Genomic DNA, 20,660 nt, shown 5'->3' on the forward strand with positions numbered 1-20,660 from the left:
TGCATATTTCCCACCTGCTTATTAGTTTTGTTCAGTGCTTTAGTAGGCACCCTGTAAAAAGCAGTGAGTCATAAGATACTAGTCCAATCTGTATTTTATAAAGTTTATAGATTTTTCTGAGGGGGAAATGGACTTTAGAATTATGTAACTGAAGTGATACAGATGCATGTATAAATAAAATCTATACTTACCTAAATATAAACTTGATTATGAAAAAATAAATACTATTAATGCCTGTCACGTTTATTGAACTGCTAATTTTTATATATCTGTTTCTTCTGCAGTATTTTGCACACTTGAAACTGTTCTTAGCTTTGAGAAATGTAAGGGTTTGCAAATGTTTAGCTATGTACTGCATGTATTGTAGTGCAAATTCATAATTAATACATAAGTATATACAAAGCATTATTCAGTGCATAGTGGCATTGCCTTTTCCTCCCATGCAGCAGTGACTGATCTTATGACAGTATCCAATAATGTGCCCTTTTGAAATGTTCAAGTCCCATGAGGGAAAGGGTCTCCATTTTATCACCCACTGGGTGGGAAATTGAGGGAGCTGGTCCAAAATATACTGCAAATATCTGTGGACATCTTTTAAGAGGAAAAAATAAGATTGCTCTAGGTCATGTTATATGTAGACCAACACTTAATTACTATGGTGACAGGACATTTAAATTCCAAGAATGAGATGTGGAACTACCCAATCTAACAGGAAAGCAGATATCTAATAAAAAAACAAATGCTGAATGTTTCACTACATACTAACATGCTGTTTATAACAAGAATTCTATGGCTGTTAACCCCATTTCACTGCATAAAATTGGGGACTGGCTAATTGGATGAAATAACAAACCTTAAGTCAAAAGCTTGTCAAACACCTTGATCTTCCTTCCAGTTCTTCCTGGGTAGGAGCAGGGAGGAAAGCCCCTGCATCTCCCTGATGCTAGTCAGAAACTGAAATACCCCATTGTAGGTTGTTAGGACAAGCAGAAGCAGGATGTAGAAGTATTAAAAGAGTTGCAGCCCAAAGAAGTTTGGGGAAGAATTTGAACTCCTGGTTACAATCTGACCCACATATCTTGAAGGACACTTCCCATTCCATATGTTGTTTGAAAATGCTGACCTAAACATTGATGCTAGATAACTTTCAAACATTATTACCTGGATGCTTTTTCTGCTATGAGGGCTACATGTTGGGTTTCCAATACTTACTCTGTACTCTACTTTTTTTATTTGTATCCAGAAATTTTTTCAGCAAAGTGATTTGTTGGTTTTTAGAAGTTAAAATAGCAGTAGAGCAAAAGAATTGCATTCAATACAGTCTCTCTCCACTTGCATACTCTTCAAAAGATAGGCCTATGCAGTTGGGTTAGTGGGTTCCTATCCAGTTTCCTTGTCCATAAAGATCATATTCTTTGTACAGTATATATTCTTTCAAACGAGTGGGCAGTGGAAGGAATGTCATGAAGACAGGACAACGCAGACGCAAATGACCCATGCATTTCCGAATCTTCAGACGACAAAGATGTTTCAAAGAACGTGGATTTGCTTTAAAAAAAAAAAAAAAGAGAGAGAGACTGACTTTGTCTGTTACCAATCAAACAAGAAACAGCTTCACTTTTGCATGACAGCCCCAAGAAACATTTGAGAAACTTTGGTCCAGATTTTGATTCCCTAACACTTGTTGCATAGTATGTTAATTTTGAACACACATTAAAATCATGGGTGCTTCCTAGACGTAAGCAGCTACCCAACATGTGTGAGGGTATCAAGATCTGGCCTTTTGTAAGTGACCACCAAATACATCAGAGTAACATTTGAAAGTGTAATCAACTGAGGCATTAGCCTAGTTTTTGTGAATCGAAACTTGAAACACAAATTAACTGAAGTTTGAAGAAAAAGTTTGGCAGAGGGTAATTTAGGCCTCAAGCATAAAGGGGTTGTCTGTTGCCTCGTTAAGGCATAGAGGCAGGAGAGTAATAAGACTACGATGAGGGGTTAGGGTGTTTTAACTTTCCTATTACACAGCCGGCATCCTTGTCCCTTTATTTTTTTTAACTGCACGTGCAGTTACTAGGAGGGGAAATGATAGGGCCAGAGGAGCTAACAGCTCTATGTGACTAAAGTAAAATAATCTAATGGGAAAGAAACAGGCAATTTGTATACTACATAAAGTATTACTTTATATAAAGACCTGAGTTTATTGCAGCAGTGATAGTGTAGGAGAAAGGTTTTAGTCCTGAGCAACATAAAACGAAGTATAAGTATATATTTCTGTGAACTCAATGTGCATGCATGCAATTAAGTTATATGAGGTATATCCCACTGCTGCTTTGTAATTAGGGAACTCCCAAACCACCCAACATGATACACGTTCTTACAGATTTGATTTAGTAACATTTTTATTGCAAACACTTCCAAAGCCTACTGCATTTGGAAATTTTACTTCAGTCTGAAGTTTAATTGATTTTTGTTATAAGGATGGGCAGGACAAGGCAATGCTGGCTCAGATTCTCCAAGGTAAGTAGGTGCCTAACTCCCATTGAATCAATAAAAGTTAGGCACCTAAATACCTTTGAGGATCTGGTTTAATGATGCCAAGATGATATAGCAAATAAGTAAGTCAAAAAGTGGTGTCATCTAGAGTTTTGAAATATCCAAAACTCTAAACACCTGACACTTACTCAAAATGGAATTGATTTCTGGCCATAGTGTCTGTTCCTTGAGAATTGCTTTCAGCTTACAGCAGATGCTAACATGATCAACATAATCTAGCATCACTCGCACTACTTTCCCAGCTACGTGCTTCAGCCATGACAGCGTTATCACTTCACAGAACTAAGAGAGGAAAAAACAGCATATTTAAGAGAATAGCATTCAAAATTTCTGTGAGTCATTTCCCCTTTTCAGATTCCACTGCAGGACATAATTAAATTCCCAAAGAAAAGCCAGGAGTGCTGTATCACTCAGAGGTTGGAGTGGTTGCAGGGCCGGCTCCAGACCCCAGCGCGCCAAGCGCGCGCTTGGGGCAGCATGACTGCGGATGCTCCACCGGAGCCACGGGACCAGCGAACCCTCCGCAGCTGCGGGAGGTCCACTGGAGCCGCGGGACCAGCGGACCCTCTGCAGTCATGCCTGCGGGCGGTCCGCTGGTCCCGCGGCTCCGGTGCACCTCCCGCAGGCATGACTGCTTGGGGCGGCCAAATTCCTAGAGCCGCCCCTGACTGGTTGTAATAAGCGTCACATAAGTCTTCAAACAGAATGTGAAAAACTGATGGCTAGTTGCTTTCAGTTTCACCTAACTTAAAGCCATTGTGAAAGTTACATGGAAGTGAACATTCAACCAGCGGGTTTAAAATGTGCACATCAGTGCATTCATTTGTTACAATACAATAAGGAAAAGGGTTTAGACCCACATATGCACTTGTGGTAACTGTGCACCCGCACTTGTAGGTGTGAGATGTTACATTTGTATTATACTGAAAATGAAAAGATGCGCTGTGAAGCAAGAAAAAAAATTGTTTTAGTCCTTTACAATTCATACAGATTGCCTCAAATGTGTGGTTTTTTAACCTGAATATCAAAAACTGCCAGTTCACGGTTTGTTCTCTTTGCTAGAGGCCTTCTTTGGCATGATTGTTGCAAGGCCTGAATTGTAATGTTACATAAAGCAGTTGCCTGTGCTGCAGGTCTTCCTAAATCATAACATGTTTGGACAGAGGAAGAGTTATTGGATGAGTGGCAGCTCAGGCTACAGCTTTGTGGCATTCCATTTCAAATGATGATATTGTTTTTCCTAAAGTCTTCCAGCAAAGAAAGCCCTAATACTTCTAGTATAAAACAAACTATAAATAAGCAGTAAAGGGCAAAAAGAAAACTTGTACAGTTACTAGAATTCTTCTAGCTGTATGGTCCCTATCTGTAGTCCATCCTGGGTGTGCATGTGCTCCATGTGCCTGAAACCAAAAGATTCTTGCCAGAAGTGTCTGTTGATCCATTCCTGTATCCCTCTCCTCTTTGTGCTCGGAAATGAGAGCATATGGAGTGGTGCGGACTGACTGCCTCTCCACTTGCCTTTTTACTACAAATGTCCCTAACATAAGGATCTACAGCAGAGGGGAAGGAGGCCAGGAAGTGGAATATACATAAAGACTACACATCTTGACTAACTCAAAAAACTGTGAGTAAATAACCTTTCTTTTTTCTCCAAGTGCTGGCCCCTATATGTATTCCATATATGTATATGTGTATACACAGTCCCTATGTGTATTCCACTGTGGGTGACTCACAAGCAGTATTCATTGAGGAGGAGGATGCAAGGACCCTTGCTTACCACCGATTGGAGGACTGCCCTGTTGAAGGAGCCATCAGCTGTAGCAGTTTGCATCATGGCATAATGAGCTCCTGAAGGAGTGAACAGAGTCTCACAGAATTCCAGGAGAAGGACTTCTCAAAGTGAAGTTACCAATATAGACTGAACACTAGTCGATTAGGCCATCACACCTTGTGGGGGAGGAATTGCAATTAACTTATAACAAAGCAGTATGCAGGCCAAAATCCATTTGGAAAGTCTCTGAGAAGAGATGGCTTCCCCTCTCATACATTCCATAAAGGAGATACACAGCCTAGGTCAGTGTTTTTCAAAGTTCAGGTCACGACCCAGCATTGGGTTGCCTTGCTCAGCACCCAGCGACCCTAGCAGCTCTGATCAGCACCACCAACTGGGACGTTAAGAGTGCTGCCCAGCTAACGCAGGCTACTGCCTACGAAAGCAGCCAGCAGCAGGTCCAGTTTCTAGGCAGGGGGGGTCACAGGGCTCCGTGTGCTGCCCCTCCTCACATCCGAGCACCGGCTCTGCCCTCCCATTGGCCAGGAACCAATGGTGGGGAGGCGATGTCTGTGGGTGAGAGCCGCATGGAGCCACTTGCATGCCTCTACCTAGGAGCTGGACCTGCTGCTGGCTGCTTCTGGGGCGCAGCGCGGTCCCCAGTGCCAGGACAGATGGGAAACCTGTCTCTGTACCCCGGCTGCACTGCTGACCAGGAGCCGCCAGAGGTAAGTCTGTGCCCCAATCCCCTGCCTCAGCCCTGAGCCCCCTCCACACCCTGAACCCCTCTTTCCTGGCCCCACCCCACAGCCGCCATCCCTGCACCAGCCCTGAGCCCCTCCCACACTTCAAACCCCTCATCCCCAGCTCCGTTGGGTTGCAGGCATCAACAATTTTCTTCAGCTGGGTCCCCAGAAAAAAATGTTTGAAAACCACTGGCCTAGGTGATCTCCTAAAGGATTTAGTCCTTTGCAGGTAGAATGCCAAAGCTTGATGGACAGCCAGAGAATCAAATTTTCCATCCTCACTGGTGGCATTTGGCTAGGGGACGAAAATGAGCAACTGAGCAATCTGCTTTAGATGAAATGCCGAGATTACTTTGGGGGTGAATTTTGGGCATAATCTCAGGGCAGATCAGCCATAAGGGCCCCCCGTTTACCTTCTTTTCTAGATGAGGCGATGGCAACTAGAAAGGCAACCTTCATTGATAGGTGGACTAAGGAGAATGAAGGTAAGTGTTCAAACAGAGCCTTTGTTACTGCTGATAGGGCTACACTTAGGACTACCATACTGAGGTAGTTTCATTCGTGGAAGACAGGTTCTGACGATCTTTTAGAACGCCTACTGTAACAAGATGGGCGAAAGGTGCGCTGACTTCTGCTAAGTGCACCTGCAGGGAGTGAAGATATAATCCTGAAGTTTTTAAGGAGAGAAGGTAGTCCAAAATGGCAGGGATTATCATCTTGATAACTCTCTGGGGTTATCAGGCAGCGTTGGCACCAGATGGAAAATATTTCCCACTTTGCTGTGTAGCACTTCCCTGTGAAATCCGAAGGATGGATTGTACTGCCTCCAAACATGCCTTTTCCAGGTTTGTCATCCATTCAAATACCAGGCTATTAGGTGGAAGGATGCTGGCTTGGGATGTTTGAGATTGTCTCTGTCTTGGGGCTACAGGTCCAGGAAGACTTGGATACAAATGGGCATGCTGGCATCTGGAGAATGCAGGCAAGTCTTTTAATTTACTCCTATCAGTCCTAAAGCCGGAGACCACCATACTTGGAAGGCACTTCTTGGTTCCTCTGCCGAAAGTACAGGGGGGTCTGATAGGCCAGGATCAGACTGGGGCCTCATAGCATGATGCATTAGGAATCTTCAAAGTCTATACTCACGAGCTTGACAGGTTTGGCTATGAAAGGATCAGCAAACGCTGTACTTCAAAGGGATGTGGGCTTCCCTGAGGCAGTAGAGACACTTGAGGTGGTCATCACTGACTGGAAAGGCCTGAGGGCAAGATGCACAGTTTTTGAATCTTGGGATCCTGAGCATACTATGGAGGAAGGAGTGGTTTGAATAGGGAGAGGACCCCCTAAACCCTGAACCAGTAAGGGCTTGTCTACACAGAGACACTCAGGAAAGATCATCTGAATCAACTAAAGGTGTGAATTACAGGTGGACTAAATTGCATTAAACCCCTATATAGACACTCCTATTGAGAATTCAAGTGGCCTTAATTCGTTTTAGCTTAATTCACTTCCAAAGTGAATTTGGGACTTGTTTACATGAACAATTTGTTCATGACAAATGGGGGTTTGTATCTACCTTGCATTAGTTTGCTGCAGACTAAGAGTATGTCTTCACTACCAACCTTAAAGCGCTGCTGCAGCAGTGCTTTAATGTGGCTGTGTAGTTGCTCTCCCAGTGCTGTAAAAAAAACCACCCGCCCAAGCAGAGTAGCTACCAGTGCTGGGAACGCGACTCCCAGCGCTGGTGCACTTTCTACTCTGCCACTTAACAGCATTGAAACTTGCATCGTTCAGGGGTGTGTTTTTTCACACCCTTGAGTGAGAAAGTTTCAGCGCTGTAAAATGGCAGTGTAGGCAAGGCCTAACTGTTCATGTGGACCTTGCTGATGTGCATTAACAGTCTGCCAGTTCACTTTAATCTAGGCCTCTTTGAAATGGACTAGATTAAAGCAAGCTAGCAAACTGTTAATGAGCATCAGCAGAATCTACGCGGACAGTTAGTCTGCAGCAGGCTAGTATGGGGTAGAGTCACACCTCAAGTTTGCCACAAACTAAATGTTCATTGTAGAAAAACCCAAAGCTAAAATGAAATAAGGCCACTTTAATTCTGAGTGAGAATCTCCACACAGGGGCAGGGGCGGCTCAATCCATTTCGCCGCCCCAAGTACGGTGGCACGCCGTGGGGGGCGCTCTGCCGGTCGCCGGTCCAGCGGCTCTGGTGGACCTCCCGCAGACGTGCCTATGGAGGGTCGCTGGTCCCATGGCTCCACTGAAGCCGCGGGACTAGCGGACCCTCCGCAGGCACGTCTGTGGGAGGTCCACCGGAGCTGCCTGCCGCCATCCCGGCGACCGGCAGAGCGCCCCCGCAGCGTGCCGCCCCAAGCACGCACTTGGCGTGCTGGAGCCTGGAACCGCCTCTGCACAGGGGTTTAGTGCAGTTTAATTAACCCACTTTTAATTCATACCTTTAGTTCATTCAGATTAACTTTTGAAGTGTCCTCGTGGTAGACAAGTCCTAAAACTACACTAAGTATAAAAACTAATACCTATTTGCAGATCATTACAACTAGAAGCAGAAGAGTGCTAACTAATGCTACAGCTAGCAAAGGAGTTCTGCCTCAGGCCATGAGCTGCAGGAATCAACTGGAAAGGCAGTCCATCCGCACCACCCCTTTATGCCCTTCGTTTGGAGCATGAGAAGAAGGGTGCAGACACAGACAACACTGCTAGCAAGAATCTTCTGGCCTCAGGCACCTGGAGCGTGTGCACAGCCCCAGTGGAATATACACAGAGACCATCACTCAAAGAAGAATATATTTTCTTTGCAATTCATGTTTAAAATAGACTTTTCTGCATACATTTGTTTTTAATCTGCATATTGGATCATCAGGTGTGAATTATATTCTTGTCTGCTCTATACTGTCAGCTCCTGGATAAAAGCTGTTTTTATGGTAGTCAGACCGGCATTCACTTATATAGGTCACATAATTCACATTGTCTGGACTTTGATCTTTTGAAACTATTTTATTGTAATAATTTATTATCAGAAACAAGGCATCACATTCAAATTTACTACCACAACTTGTCTTCAGAACTCTGTCTTCTACTTTCTTTATACATAAAGTCTGTATAGTACTTTAATCCCAAACATGCTATATTAGCAAACTATATTTCATTACAATACATCAGTAACAAGTACATTTATTTAATTTCTAGAAGAATAGTGGCAGCAAAACAGTGACATAAAATTCCTAGGGAAGTACTTACCATGTTGTCTTTGATAACAGAAGGAGTCCATCCTCCAAAGGCATATGGGGAACGAATGTTGTCTTCATGAAGACAATCAAAGCAGCGGTACACATCATACCCATAATTCAGCAACATTCTTAACATGATTTCATCTGTTAGAGAATACTGCAGAGCTGAGGGGAAATGCGTCGTATTCACTCTGCAGAAGTAATTTACATTGGCCCCATGCTGAAGCAGTAGATTGATTAGCTCATAGTTGCCCATTCTCAAGGCTAGCTGGAGGCACTTAATGGGGTCTTGATTTGGCAGGGCTCCAGCATCCAGAAGCAGCTGAGTTGAGCAAATATCCCCATTTGAGACAGCAAAATATAAAGCTGATTTCCTCTGATCATCGTAGCCTTTGCGAACCCTCTCATGCAACATGAAATTGGCATCAAACCCAGATTTGAGGAGAAACTCAAGGCACTGAGGATGTGCGCCTGCTGCTGCTGAGTGAACTGGACTTATCCCACTCTCCTTAATAGCAGCATAATCAGTAACTGAAGCTAGCTGCTTTAAAGCTCTGGAGAAAGAAAGAAAAAGAAAAAAGAAGGAATATAGATCTATATATTGTCTAGTACCAACCTTTGAACTTCTCTGTGCTGCAGTCTTTGTTACACGCATCTTAGCTGGGTTACAGAATTGTGTTCTGCTTTGCTTACAGTGTTGTTCATTTACTACCGAATGAGTCCCTGGCATACTACACAACTGCACTGGCCTTAACCTCTGACAATTACATGATAACCCGCCATCAAGCCTACAGATTTCCAAACTACTGGATTAAGCATCAGATATTATATCTTTCCCTTTTGTCTTTCGGGAACATTCCATTTCCCATTTTTTAGCTAATAACATCATGACTCCTTAGAGAAGAAATTCCCCATCCCATCAGTTTGGAGAAGTCTGTAGAGAGCACTCACTCTTCTGTAACCTACAGAAAGTGGGAGAGCCCCTGTTTTGTTGACCACAATGCAGTGTTACTAGTAGCTAAAAGCTGTGGCCTGGGACCTAATACATCAAGTTCTATTCCTGACTTGGGCACTGAATAGTTGTATGACTGTAAGAACCCAACACTTCCAGTGCCTCTGTTTCCCAATCTGTAAAATGAAGGTGATCCTTATTCCACAGGTATGTGTGACAGTTTAATGTGTTTAAAGCACCAAGTGCAATTGTTTTTAAATCTGGTCCTGCTCTCTGCAGGTATATCAGGAGAGGATGTGGAACAGCTCTGGCCTAACTCACCTGACCATCCAGTTAGAGCACAATATGAGCAGGGACAGAGTAGAAGATCTCACACTTTGACAGGATGTAAGATTCCCCTAGACAGTAGAGGTAACTCGCCTGCAGATTGCTAACTGGGAAGACAGGAGGCCAGAGAAGGCAAGGCTTGAAGCCTGAGACCTTGGGCATAAGTGCCCCGAACACTGGGGGAATAAAAATGGTAGGGGTGTGAACCTGATATCCACTAACTAACTATAACTTAAGAATCTACTAACTAACCAGTAAAAACCCAATACAACTATTTACAGAGAATGGATTGATGAAGCTAGAAGGCTGTGGACATAAGAGGGCTCCGCTCCAGAGTGTGAGCAGTAGGAAAGGAACTGGAGTGGTGGTTGTTTCTGTGTCACTCCTTATGCCCTCAGTTCACAGCACAAGGTGGCACAGGTGCGGACCAAATGGACATTGAGATTGAAGAATTTCCAGTCACGCTGCACAGAGCACATTTGCACCCACAGTGACTACGCATAGGGACCAGCACTCAAAGAACAACAAAAATTTTTATGAAGGAAGCAGGATGAGATGTAAGGGGTTAAATGTTTCCCCCAAAACAAAGCGAGTGAAGAGCCTGTCTGGACTGTCCTGACACATTCAGGCACTGAAGACTCATGCTTATAAGGCAAAGGGAGACACCCCCCCACACACACACAAAAGCAGTGTATTTAACTGCCTTTTTTTGTATAAACTTTAAATGTACATATTTTGCAGAACCTATTCGTCATTACTAATTCTTATTTTTCAAATATTTATTTCATTTCAACTCACAGAAAGTGTCCTCTGTATGCAGCTCTGTGGATAGGCAAGTGACCTGTGTGTTTTGGCACATTGGCATCAGCTCCATATTCTAGTAAAAGAGAGAGTGAATCTGGATTTCCTCCTCCAACAGCTTCAAATAATATGGAAGCACAATCAGCTGCCTGTGAAAGGACATCAGCACCTAGGGGAAGAAGGAACAAGGGTTTTCATAGCAGCTTCTGTAAATATCCAGTAACAATTAGTATTTCTAACTCCCCAATTGCCTCAGAACTGTGATTTCTACTCTTCATGAAACATAAATGTTAGAGCAATAGCCAGTGTTTTCGCTCACTGTAAATCCTTTGAGGTAGCATCCTATGTGTTTGTACATTGCCTAGTGCAGTAAGGCCCCAATCTCTTTGGGCATTATTGTACTATAAATCTTCATCATAATGAAACACCATAATTAGAAGATTGCATTGCATGTTATTCTGTTGCATGAGTAGTTGTTTTTTGGAATAAATACAGTGCAATTAATTCAGCAGAGAACAAATATCTGTAAGGGTAAATTTAAAATGTACAAAGTAACAGAACAGAGACCTGAAAAGGAGTGAGATACATTTCATTACAACAGAAAGACATGGAAGCTATAAACAGAAAAAGGCTCACTTACCAAATATTATTTTTTGAATATATTGCCACTGCAATGGAAATATTGGGGAGGGGGACTTATGTATGCTTCCACTCGCCCTCCCCCACGTTATTTTGTACGAGTGAGAGTGAGACCTGGCTTGCATGGGGATCAGGGGCAGTAGCAAGACCAAGATCCAGAGGAAGAGCTGGAGTGACTGTTGCAGTGCAGGAGATCAGGCCTGCTGCTGCGGAGCCGGTAGGAACAGCTCTTCTCTCCTCACCTTCCAGCCACTGCAGGTCCCAGCAGAGGCACCCGGCCCAGGGCCACATGTGCCAGGGTGAGCCGGTAGGAACAGCTCTTCTCTCCTCACCTTCCAGCCACTGCAGGTCCCAGCAGAGGCATCCGGCCCAGGGCCACATGTGCCAGGGTGGGCTGGGAGACAGGGCACCAGCACATAGGCTGGGACAGAGAGGGTGCTCAGTGCACAGGGCATCAGGAACTGCAAAGATGCCTTTTACGGTTTGGAACTGATCCCTCACCCCTCCACCCTCATCACTGAGTCTCAGTAGGTCCCCTTGCTCCCCCTCATTCACAGAGAGCTTCTGCTGGCCTCTTCTCCCCACAACTCCCTGCCTCTGCAGATCCACACTGTGATTGTGTATGCCCGGTCACATGCTGATGGAATCCATTTCAAGACAATTTGAGTGTGGGGGACTGCATGCGTCCCCCTTTATTACAGAACAGAGGGGGATAAAATCCTCCACTCCAAAGTGTCTCACTCCCTTCCAGAGATGGCTTGTCTACATGAGTAAATACTATTTTATTTAAGCATGATTGGAAATGCTTTCATTAGCTGACACAAAGCTGACCACAAAACTATGTGGTTGGTGTATACCAGGGAATGGCGAACGGCGGCCAGTGGCAGCTGCGATCGGCCGAAGCTGCGGATGCTGCAGGTAAACAAACCGCCCCGGCCCGCCAGCAGATTTTCCTGATGGGCCGCGTGCTAAAGGTTGCCGATCCCTGGTACATACAAACACAAATCATATGTCAGTGAGTAATGGTTAAACCTCTGTCGTAGTGGTTCAGTTTAAATACTACAACATATTCTCAAGTAGACAAAGCCAGAGACAGGCTTTTACAGTGTAGATCTGCAGAAACAACATTATGAAGGAGAAACAAAAGTTACTGTCTTAACAACAAAATCTTGGTGTTTAAAGTGACAAGGTGGGTGAAGTAATATCTTTTATTGGACCAATTTCTGTTGGTGAGAGAGAGAAGCTGTTGAGCTTACACAGAGCTCTTCTTCAGGTCTGGGAAAGGTAGTCAGAGTGCTACAGCTAAATACAAGACGGAACAGATTGTTTAGTATAAATATTGCCAAGGACCATTCAAAGTGAAGTGGCCATTAAGATGACATTTACTTTTTTTTTCATGGCAAAGTTAATGGCAATCAAGAGGAAAAGGAAATGCAATTATCTTCTCTTCCCCCATCTTCAATTTAATAGTGTCTAGGCCACAGTACAGGATGAAGTGTTAGCTGAAGACTGAAAACTCATAATCAACATGCTCTCTGTAACTGTAAACAAAGGCCAGGTAGATTTAGCCTACAGTTCTCTTTGGGAAGGGATATATTTAAAAAATTCCATTGTGCTGTGTTTATGCATTTATGTTTATTGGTCGCAAAACTCCTTTAGTTGGAGATATCCCTTTAGTAACAAATGTTATCTGTGCTATGTGTAAAAGGCATGTCATATGAGGATTAGTTTTTGGACTAAATACAGTGCAATTAATTCAGCAGAGAACAAATATATGTAAGGGTAAATTTAAAATGTACAAAGTAACAGAACAGAGACCTGAAAAGGAGTGAGATACATTTCATTACAACAGAAAGACATGGAGGCTATAAACTGAAAAAAGACTCACTTACCAAATATTCTAACCACAAAACTTTTGAAAGACTTAAAATGATTTGAAAAGATAATGTAGTATGGACGTCTTAGAAAAATATTGAAATATAGTAGATTATGTAATGATACCAACAATTCTTAACTGCTGTGCTTATCCTGTATTTTGTAAGAGTTAAGTTCTCCAGGTGATTAAAGATGTACTGTAGTCAGGGGCGGCGCCAGGCCCCAGCACGCCAAGCGCGTGCTTGGGGCGGCACGCCGCGGGGGGCGGTCTGCCGGTTGCCGAGAGGGCAGCAGGCGGCTCCGGTGGACCTCCCGCAGACGTGCCTGCGGAGGGTCCGCTGGTCCCGTGGCTTCGGTGGAGCATCCGCAGGCACACCTGCGGGAGGTCCACCGGAGCCACGGGACCAGCGGACCCTCCACAGGCACATCTGCGGGAAGTCCACCGGAGCCGCGGGACCGGCGACCAGCAGAGCGCCCCCCGCGGCGTGCCGTTATGCTTGCGGCGGCGAAATGGCTAGAGCCGCCCCTGACTGTAGTGAGCAAACAAAAACAGGATACTGTGCAGAAAAAGTCATTCCTACGTGCTAACGTGCATTCCCTTGAATATACAAAGTGACTGGTGTAATTCACTCTAAACCACTCTACATAAAACCATCAATTTATATACTAGGTTGTATATATTAATACCTGTCCACTATGTTAGTAGTAAGAATGTCACAAGGCTTCCATTTCCATTCAAAACCTTATTTTGGTATGGTAATATTGTACTAACAGGGGAGCTAGCAATTCTACTTTGCCACCGTACAGACAATTATTCATGCCCTCAATGGGAGGGGGATTAATTTACTCACATTTTGAAATCATGAATTTTCTGCCAACACACCTGGCTATGCAATTTCAACCCCTTGTCTAGTCTAAAGAATAAGAACTCTGTAGGATCTTTCTGGCAACCACCAGATATTAAACCAACATAACAAACTGTTAAAAAATTGTATATAAATTCTCACCTTTTCGCAGTAAAATTTCCATAATTTCTGTATGCCCAATCTGTGCAGCCAGCGCTAGGGGAGTGAGCCCATATGCACTGCGGGGATCAGGATCTGCTCCAGAGCAAAGCAGAAGGTTCACGATATCTTTCCTGCCTAGTCTGGCTGCTTCATGTAAAGCTGTCCTCTTACTGACACCCTGCAAGTTTACATTTGCTCCAAACCTTATCAGCAGGGAGGCAATTTCATATAAATCATGTTTAATTGCTGTAAGATAATAGGTGAAACATCAGCTATTTAAAACATTATTTAACAATATTCTATACACTATTGTTTCTGTTGTGCAACTGCCCAGGAGAGCCTCTACTCTGCTTTCAGCTGTTCTATTTATACACAGAGATATCTAAGAAAGAGAATTAACAAATGGGGAATATTTCCCTCTATCTCTGTGATCTTCTATACCATTAAAAGGCAGAGCAGTGTCATACAGAAGAGAGAGATTAGTGCCCCACAGTTGCCTGCAGCACTTTTACCAAATGATGCAGTATCTGATATGTTACATTCTCCAAATACTACAGGTTAAACAGTGGAGAACATGTAACCCAGGTGGCTGCATTAGAGAGGTGTACACTTCCTCAGCCAAGCATGCAACTGACTCTTTAGTGTAGTTGGCTTTGAAAGCAAGTTTCCCTGTCTATATGGCTTATCCGCTTGGATTTGGATGTTACAGAATGTTTTTTCTTCACTTTTCTCGTTCCTTGGCCCTTGTGCAGGAAAACAACCACTCCAACAATGTGAATTTCTGAGAAATTCATAACACCCTTTTAAGATTCAGACAGCAGGGCACAGGTGCTGGCAGTAGGGGTGCTGGGGTGCAGTAGCACCCCCTGGCTTGAAGTAGTTTCCATCATATACAGGGTTTACAGTTTGGTTCAATGGTTCTTGGGATCACCACTATACAAACTGTTCCAGCACCCCTGCAGCAGGGTCCTTGCTTGTTCGTGGTAGCTAGGATTGAGTCAGAAGAAGGCAACATGAATCCTTTTTGAGAGGAGGACTTGTCTTGTTCCACCCAGACCGCTGAACCCTTGCCATGTAGAGTGCCTCGGGAAGAGGAGGGTCATCTAAACCGCCTTGCTTTTGAGGGAGTCTTTGAGAAAGAAATTCTCCACTTTTTGTTTTCCCTTTTTTAAATTTTACCTCTCACTCTCAACCCCTTTATGGGGGGTAAGAAGCAGTTGCAGGGTCTGCTTTGCATGTGAGAGCTTGGCACCCTGGGCAATCCCCGGCACTGTAGATCCTGCAGAAGTTAGCTTTGTTGTGATTCTGCAAGGGACAGCTCATTGCACATTGGAGCAAGAGTCCACAACATCCCATATGCTGGTGTGGACCTAGAAATTCCCATAGGACTTTGTAGCCTACTCCATTTTTAAACTTTTTACTTAGCTGGCAAAGATATTGACTCCTCACCAACTGGAGACTGAAATAACTGAGTTCTAGTAGCCAACAAGTCCCTGATTTGCAGAAAATCACCTGACATCACCAAATAGCCCTGATGCCGGAAGAGAGGAAGTATCTATTGTTCATCATTAGAAGAAGTGAGGTGGTTAATCTCCAAAGTTATGAGACCTTTCAGACCTCCAAATGGGTAAAAATCTTTCAAAAACAGACTCTCTCACAATACATTAATGCTTCATTTTCCAATCCTGGCCAGCCCCCAGAAGTGCAAAAGCAAGCACAAATGAGGGATTCTGAAAAAAAGTTAACTAAACTTTCTTTGAACTTGGAAAAAAAAGGCATGGTTCAAGTTTTGAGGGAAAGATTGTGCAGATTCTTATTTTATCTGAACTGATTCACCATCCCTAATATGTCGTTTAGTTATGGCTCATCTACACTACAATCATACCTGTCTGAGGAAACTTGTTTAATAGTATAGGCAGGTCTTTCTGGTCTTTTGTGGGTGTTAGTCCTTAGAAGGGATTGGGATTTAGTTAAAGCATTGATACCAACTGGAAAGAAAAGTAAATGACAAAGTGTTCCTCTGTCTTTCTCATGGCCAATGGAAATATGTAAAATTCTGGAAACTGAAAGTTTTACAGACTTTACAGTCAACAACAAAAGATTGCAAGATACAAAACAAATTTTTCATGCAATGAAATAGAATGAATAGAATTTCCCCCGACCATAAAAAATATTTGATTTACCTATAACTAAAGAAGAATCTCCTTCTTCATTCTTAACATTAGGATTGCAGCCATTGAGCAGGAGAAAGTGGACATTGTCTAAGAAGCATTTGTCTACTGCTACAAAGAGAGGAGTTTCCCCTTTCAGACTGGTCTGCTCCCACACAATGGGGTCTGAAGCTGAAAGATACCCAGGAGAACAGCACACATTGGGAATGGAAGTAATCATCAAAACTGACTTAGTAAAACTTTCAAATGAGGAGCACAGAATGCTCTTTACCCTTCAGAGTTATTTCTAGGATGTTCTTGTTTAATTGTGCTGCAGCTTCATGCAAAGGAAGCCAGCCTCGCTGATCAGATTCCTTAAAAGCTGAACAGTGCCTCATCAACTTCAGCAAGACTGCTTCTTGGCCTGCAGAATCAGAATCATATCACGCTACTTAGCATAAAACAGAAATTTCAAGACAATTGAAATCTTGACTCCACTTACATCAAGGAATATTTGGAGTATCACCAACCCCATTACTACCGCCAGAACTGGCAACTTTGCTTCTCAAAACAATTTTCTATCAAAGGTTGATTTAAATGAATGTAGAGCTAATGATTGTGATTTATTGGGCTCATTTTCTCTAGAGGAATCCTCCAAAAGCATTTCAGAAGCTGCATACATCAGAATTATATGCCAATAATCAATACTTAATTAGGCTTCCTATGCTACAATAATACAAATAGTAAATAAATAGTATAAAAATACAAATAATAAATAAATAGTATAAACATTTGAAATTCAGCTGCCTCTGAAATAGAACATAACAGCTACTGAACAGCTAAAAGAACTCTACACAAGAGTTTGCAACATGAAGTTAATACTTGTCCAACTGAAACTATATATGAATTTTCAGCTATGCAGAATAAATTAAGCTAGAATTTGAGTAACACTCAAAAGCTACTTTTACTACCTCTACTCTTGCTAAAAATGCCATGGAATCTTTAAGTGGTCTGGTCTTCAATTTTGCATCTCATCTGAACGATGGAATCTCCAGTAGCATAGTGCCCAAATCATCATTCTGGGTGTTCAGTTCTTAGCAAGTGAGGGGAAGAATGCAACCTACTCAGTCCTTAACAAAACTTCCTACACCAATTAAATTAGACTAGAGTGATGATTTGTGTGTTTGTACTTAACTGTCCGTATTGCTGTGATTATCTTTCCATGTTCTGTGCTCATAACAAACTGGAATCTGCACAAACAGAACAAAATAATTCTAATTTATATCAGTTAAAGGAAAAATATGCATGCTATTAAAGTAAAAATAAATAAGTACATGCTGTAACTATCTGCTGCTTAATAACAGACCAGAATCATTTTGATTTGTTTTGTAAATAGTAGATATTCACACAATTTACTTATTTATTTTACTTACTTATTTTCTATTATTTGCTGTTTCCCAATTTGCACTAGTTACCTATTGTGACTCAACGAAACACATTCACTTTGAAAAGGAAGCTGAATTTCACATTCTCTTGACCACAGTTCCTAATCTTTGTAACAAAACCCAATGATGAAGGATAAGCATAATTAGAACTGAAGTTTTAATATAGAAAAATAGTTTGTACTGCACGTTATCGCTGCATAGAACATGGGGATTTTAATTTGTTAGTGCCCGTAACAGTATAAACCATAACTCTTAGCTGATATATAATAATTTTCAAAGAGTACAATATAAATACATTCTTCAATTACAGTTTACATCGATTCACACCTCTTTCCCTCCCAAAAGTTATTTGGAACTTCTAGGTTTGTACAAGCACAAAAATATAAGATTTGTGAACTTTAGTCACCCTTTTGATGAATGTGGTATAAATGTGCACTGAACCCCCCAAACAAGTAAGTTTCAAGTGCTCTCAAATTTCACTTGGGAAAATTTCAAACAGCTCACCTCTATTATGTGTACATATAAAAGGAAAGGCAGCTTACACATGAACCTCAGTAACATTAAGCAAGCTGTCTACAATGGCAAGCATTATGGTGCAGGGTTACATATAAAAATACTAACATAAATAGACTATTACATAATAATAGCTTGTAACATAGCTCCCAGTTACACTGCCACAACATACTCCACAGCAAAGTATTACCTATCACTCTCTGCAGTATCTGTAACTGTCTCACTTTTATGGATATGCTGCAAGCTTTGTTGAATAACATTCTGGGTGGGGATGTCATCATCAAAGTCTTCATCATTCACATATTTAGAATTAGACATTTTATATCTGTATAACTTGGATCACAAGCAGCGAGGAAAAAAAAGTTCTATATAGGAGGCAGTTTTTTAAATCTTCAGGTTAATTGTGGATTTCCCGAAACACAGAAGCCACAGAGGACTTAGGTACTGAAAGAAATACGAAGAATTGTTACAAATCAGAAACAATCCTCCCACCTTGATTTCTCCCCCCCCCCCGCGTACTTTGTTTTAGACACTGCAAAGACAGTCAACTGTTCTCTTCAGAGTAGGAAATATGTTCCAGTACATTGCTTTGTCAAGAGTTCTTTCCCCGCCTCTTACAGAGCAAACATGTAGAACAGCTAGTGTTATGGCACCACCTACCAGAAAGCAAATAAAGAGGAGAGGTTACTCACCAGGTGCAGTAACTGGATTGCTTCAAGATGTGTCCCCCTAAGGGTGCAGCACTTCAGGTGCACAGGCACATGCGCACCTGAAGTGGCGCATCCATAAGAACACTACTAAAAGAAGAAAAAAAACCCCTAATTAATACTTGGTATAAATGTCCCCTCACTTCAGTCATTTTGTCTCTTCACTTTAGTGGCACCATAATGCTAGGTACTCTAGAGCAGTGCTCTACAAACCTTTTAGATCACACACTCCTATCAGTAAAATTTTTTTGAGCACGCACCCCCTGCCGCGCCGAAGCAAAACAAAAAAAAAAGAAGCTCACTTTGGAGATCACTGGATGTACACTAAGCCCTGGTCTACACTACGAGTTTAGGTCACATTTAGTGCACAGCAAGCAAGCGGAGAAATCATTTTCCCCAACAGCCAGGAACTGTTTTTCACTGGATCTAGTACTCTCCCAACTCACTGAAGGTGGGCTCCCGGACCTAGAAGGCGGAGAAGGGAACGTCTGGTGAGTGTACCTTTGTAAATATAATACATGGTTTAAAAGCAAGCATGTTTAATGATTAATTTGCCCTGAAGACTTGGGATGCATTCGCGGCCAGTACAGCTACTGGAAAAGTCTGTTAATGTGTATGGGGATGGAGCGGAAATCCTCCAGGGATATCTCAGTGAAGCTCTCCTAGATGTACTCCCAAAGCCTGTTAGCCACGTGGTAGCGGGAGGGGTGAAGCGATCATCTCAGAAAATTGGGTGTGTGTGGGGGGGAGGGGGTTAGTTGGGATTGTGCTACACGTTAACCCGAAAACTGCAGCCCCTCCTTTTAAATGGCCAACCCATTTTAAATGGCCTACCCAATGGGTGCTTGGTATGTGAAATGAGAGCGCTGCTGTTTGAAACCATTCCCAAATGTTATGAAGGTTAAAGAAGCCGAAAGACTGTGGCTTACCATGGCTGCCTGCAAGCCGAATTCTGTTGCTTGCTGGCCCTGCATGTGTGATCTCTCACACCAAACCAGCAGGCCCTCAATATAAGAGGCAAAATGCGACCTTGTAAAGAAAGCACACGTGCTATGTAATGTTAACAGCTTGGTTCACTGTGAAAGTCTACCCATTGTTCTCTAAAATGTCTTTTTAAAGACTACTCTCCCTTTTTTTTTCCTCCTGCAGCTGCAAATGTTTCAACGCTCCCCATATCATCTGCGTCCCAGAGGCTAGCGAAGATTAGAAGGTGAAAAAAATGCACTTGTGATGAAATGTTCTATGAACTCATGTAGTCCTCCCTCACTGAAAGAGCCCAGCAGAATGCATGAAGGCAGACAATGTCAGAGTGCAGGGAAGCACAAAATGAACGCGAGGACAGGAGGGACATGCAAGAGAAGAGGTGGCAGGAGCAAGAGGAGAGGTGGCGGGAGCAAGATGATAGGTGGCGTCAGCGTGATGCGGAGGCAGGAAGCAATGCTTAGGCTACTGGAAGATCAAACTGATATGCTCCGGGGTATGGTTGAAGTGCAGGAAAGGCAGCAGGAGCACAGACCGCCGCTGCAGCCCTTGTGAAACCAATCGCCCTCCTCCCCAAGTTCCATAGCCTCCTCACCCAGATGCCCAAAAACATGGTGGGGGGGCCTCCGGGCACCCAATCACTCCACCCCAGAGGACTGCCCAAGCAACAGAAAGCTGGCATTCAATAAATAAGTTTTGAAGTTCAGTGTGGCCTTGTCCTTTCCTCCTCCCCTCCTCAACCAACCCAACCGATGCTTCCCTCCTCCACCACCCCTCCCGGGCTACCTTTGCAATTATCCCCCCATTTGTGTGACAAATTAATAAAGAATGCGTGAATTTGAAACAACAATGACTTTATTGCCTCTGCAAGCGGTGATCAAAGAGGGTAGGGGATGGCGGTTGGCTTACAGGGAAGTAGAGTGAACCAAGGGG

The 20,660-nt window shown here is 43.0% G+C and overlaps 1 protein-coding gene across 1 annotated transcript; it reads right to left on the bottom strand.

Moving 5' to 3' along the window:
• Positions 1 to 968: 968 nt before the first annotated feature.
• On the bottom strand, positions 969 to 18,357 carry ASB14 (ankyrin repeat and SOCS box containing 14). The gene is made up of 9 exons (XM_039481967.1): positions 18,230 to 18,357; positions 17,281 to 17,331; positions 16,374 to 16,510; positions 16,115 to 16,273; positions 13,932 to 14,177; positions 10,408 to 10,579; positions 8,341 to 8,884; positions 2,685 to 2,838; positions 969 to 1,548 (listed from the first exon to the last, which is right to left on the bottom strand). Exons 1-9 carry the CDS (start codon positions 18,355 to 18,357, stop codon positions 1,370 to 1,372), a joined length of 1,770 nt encoding a protein of 589 aa, XP_039337901.1. The 3' UTR covers positions 969 to 1,369.
• Positions 18,358 to 20,660: the final 2,303 nt, after the last annotated feature.

The sequence above is a fragment of the Mauremys reevesii genome, linkage group 7 (assembly GCF_016161935.1).
Source record: "Mauremys reevesii isolate NIE-2019 linkage group 7, ASM1616193v1, whole genome shotgun sequence".
Taxonomy (NCBI): domain Eukaryota; kingdom Metazoa; phylum Chordata; order Testudines; family Geoemydidae; genus Mauremys; species Mauremys reevesii.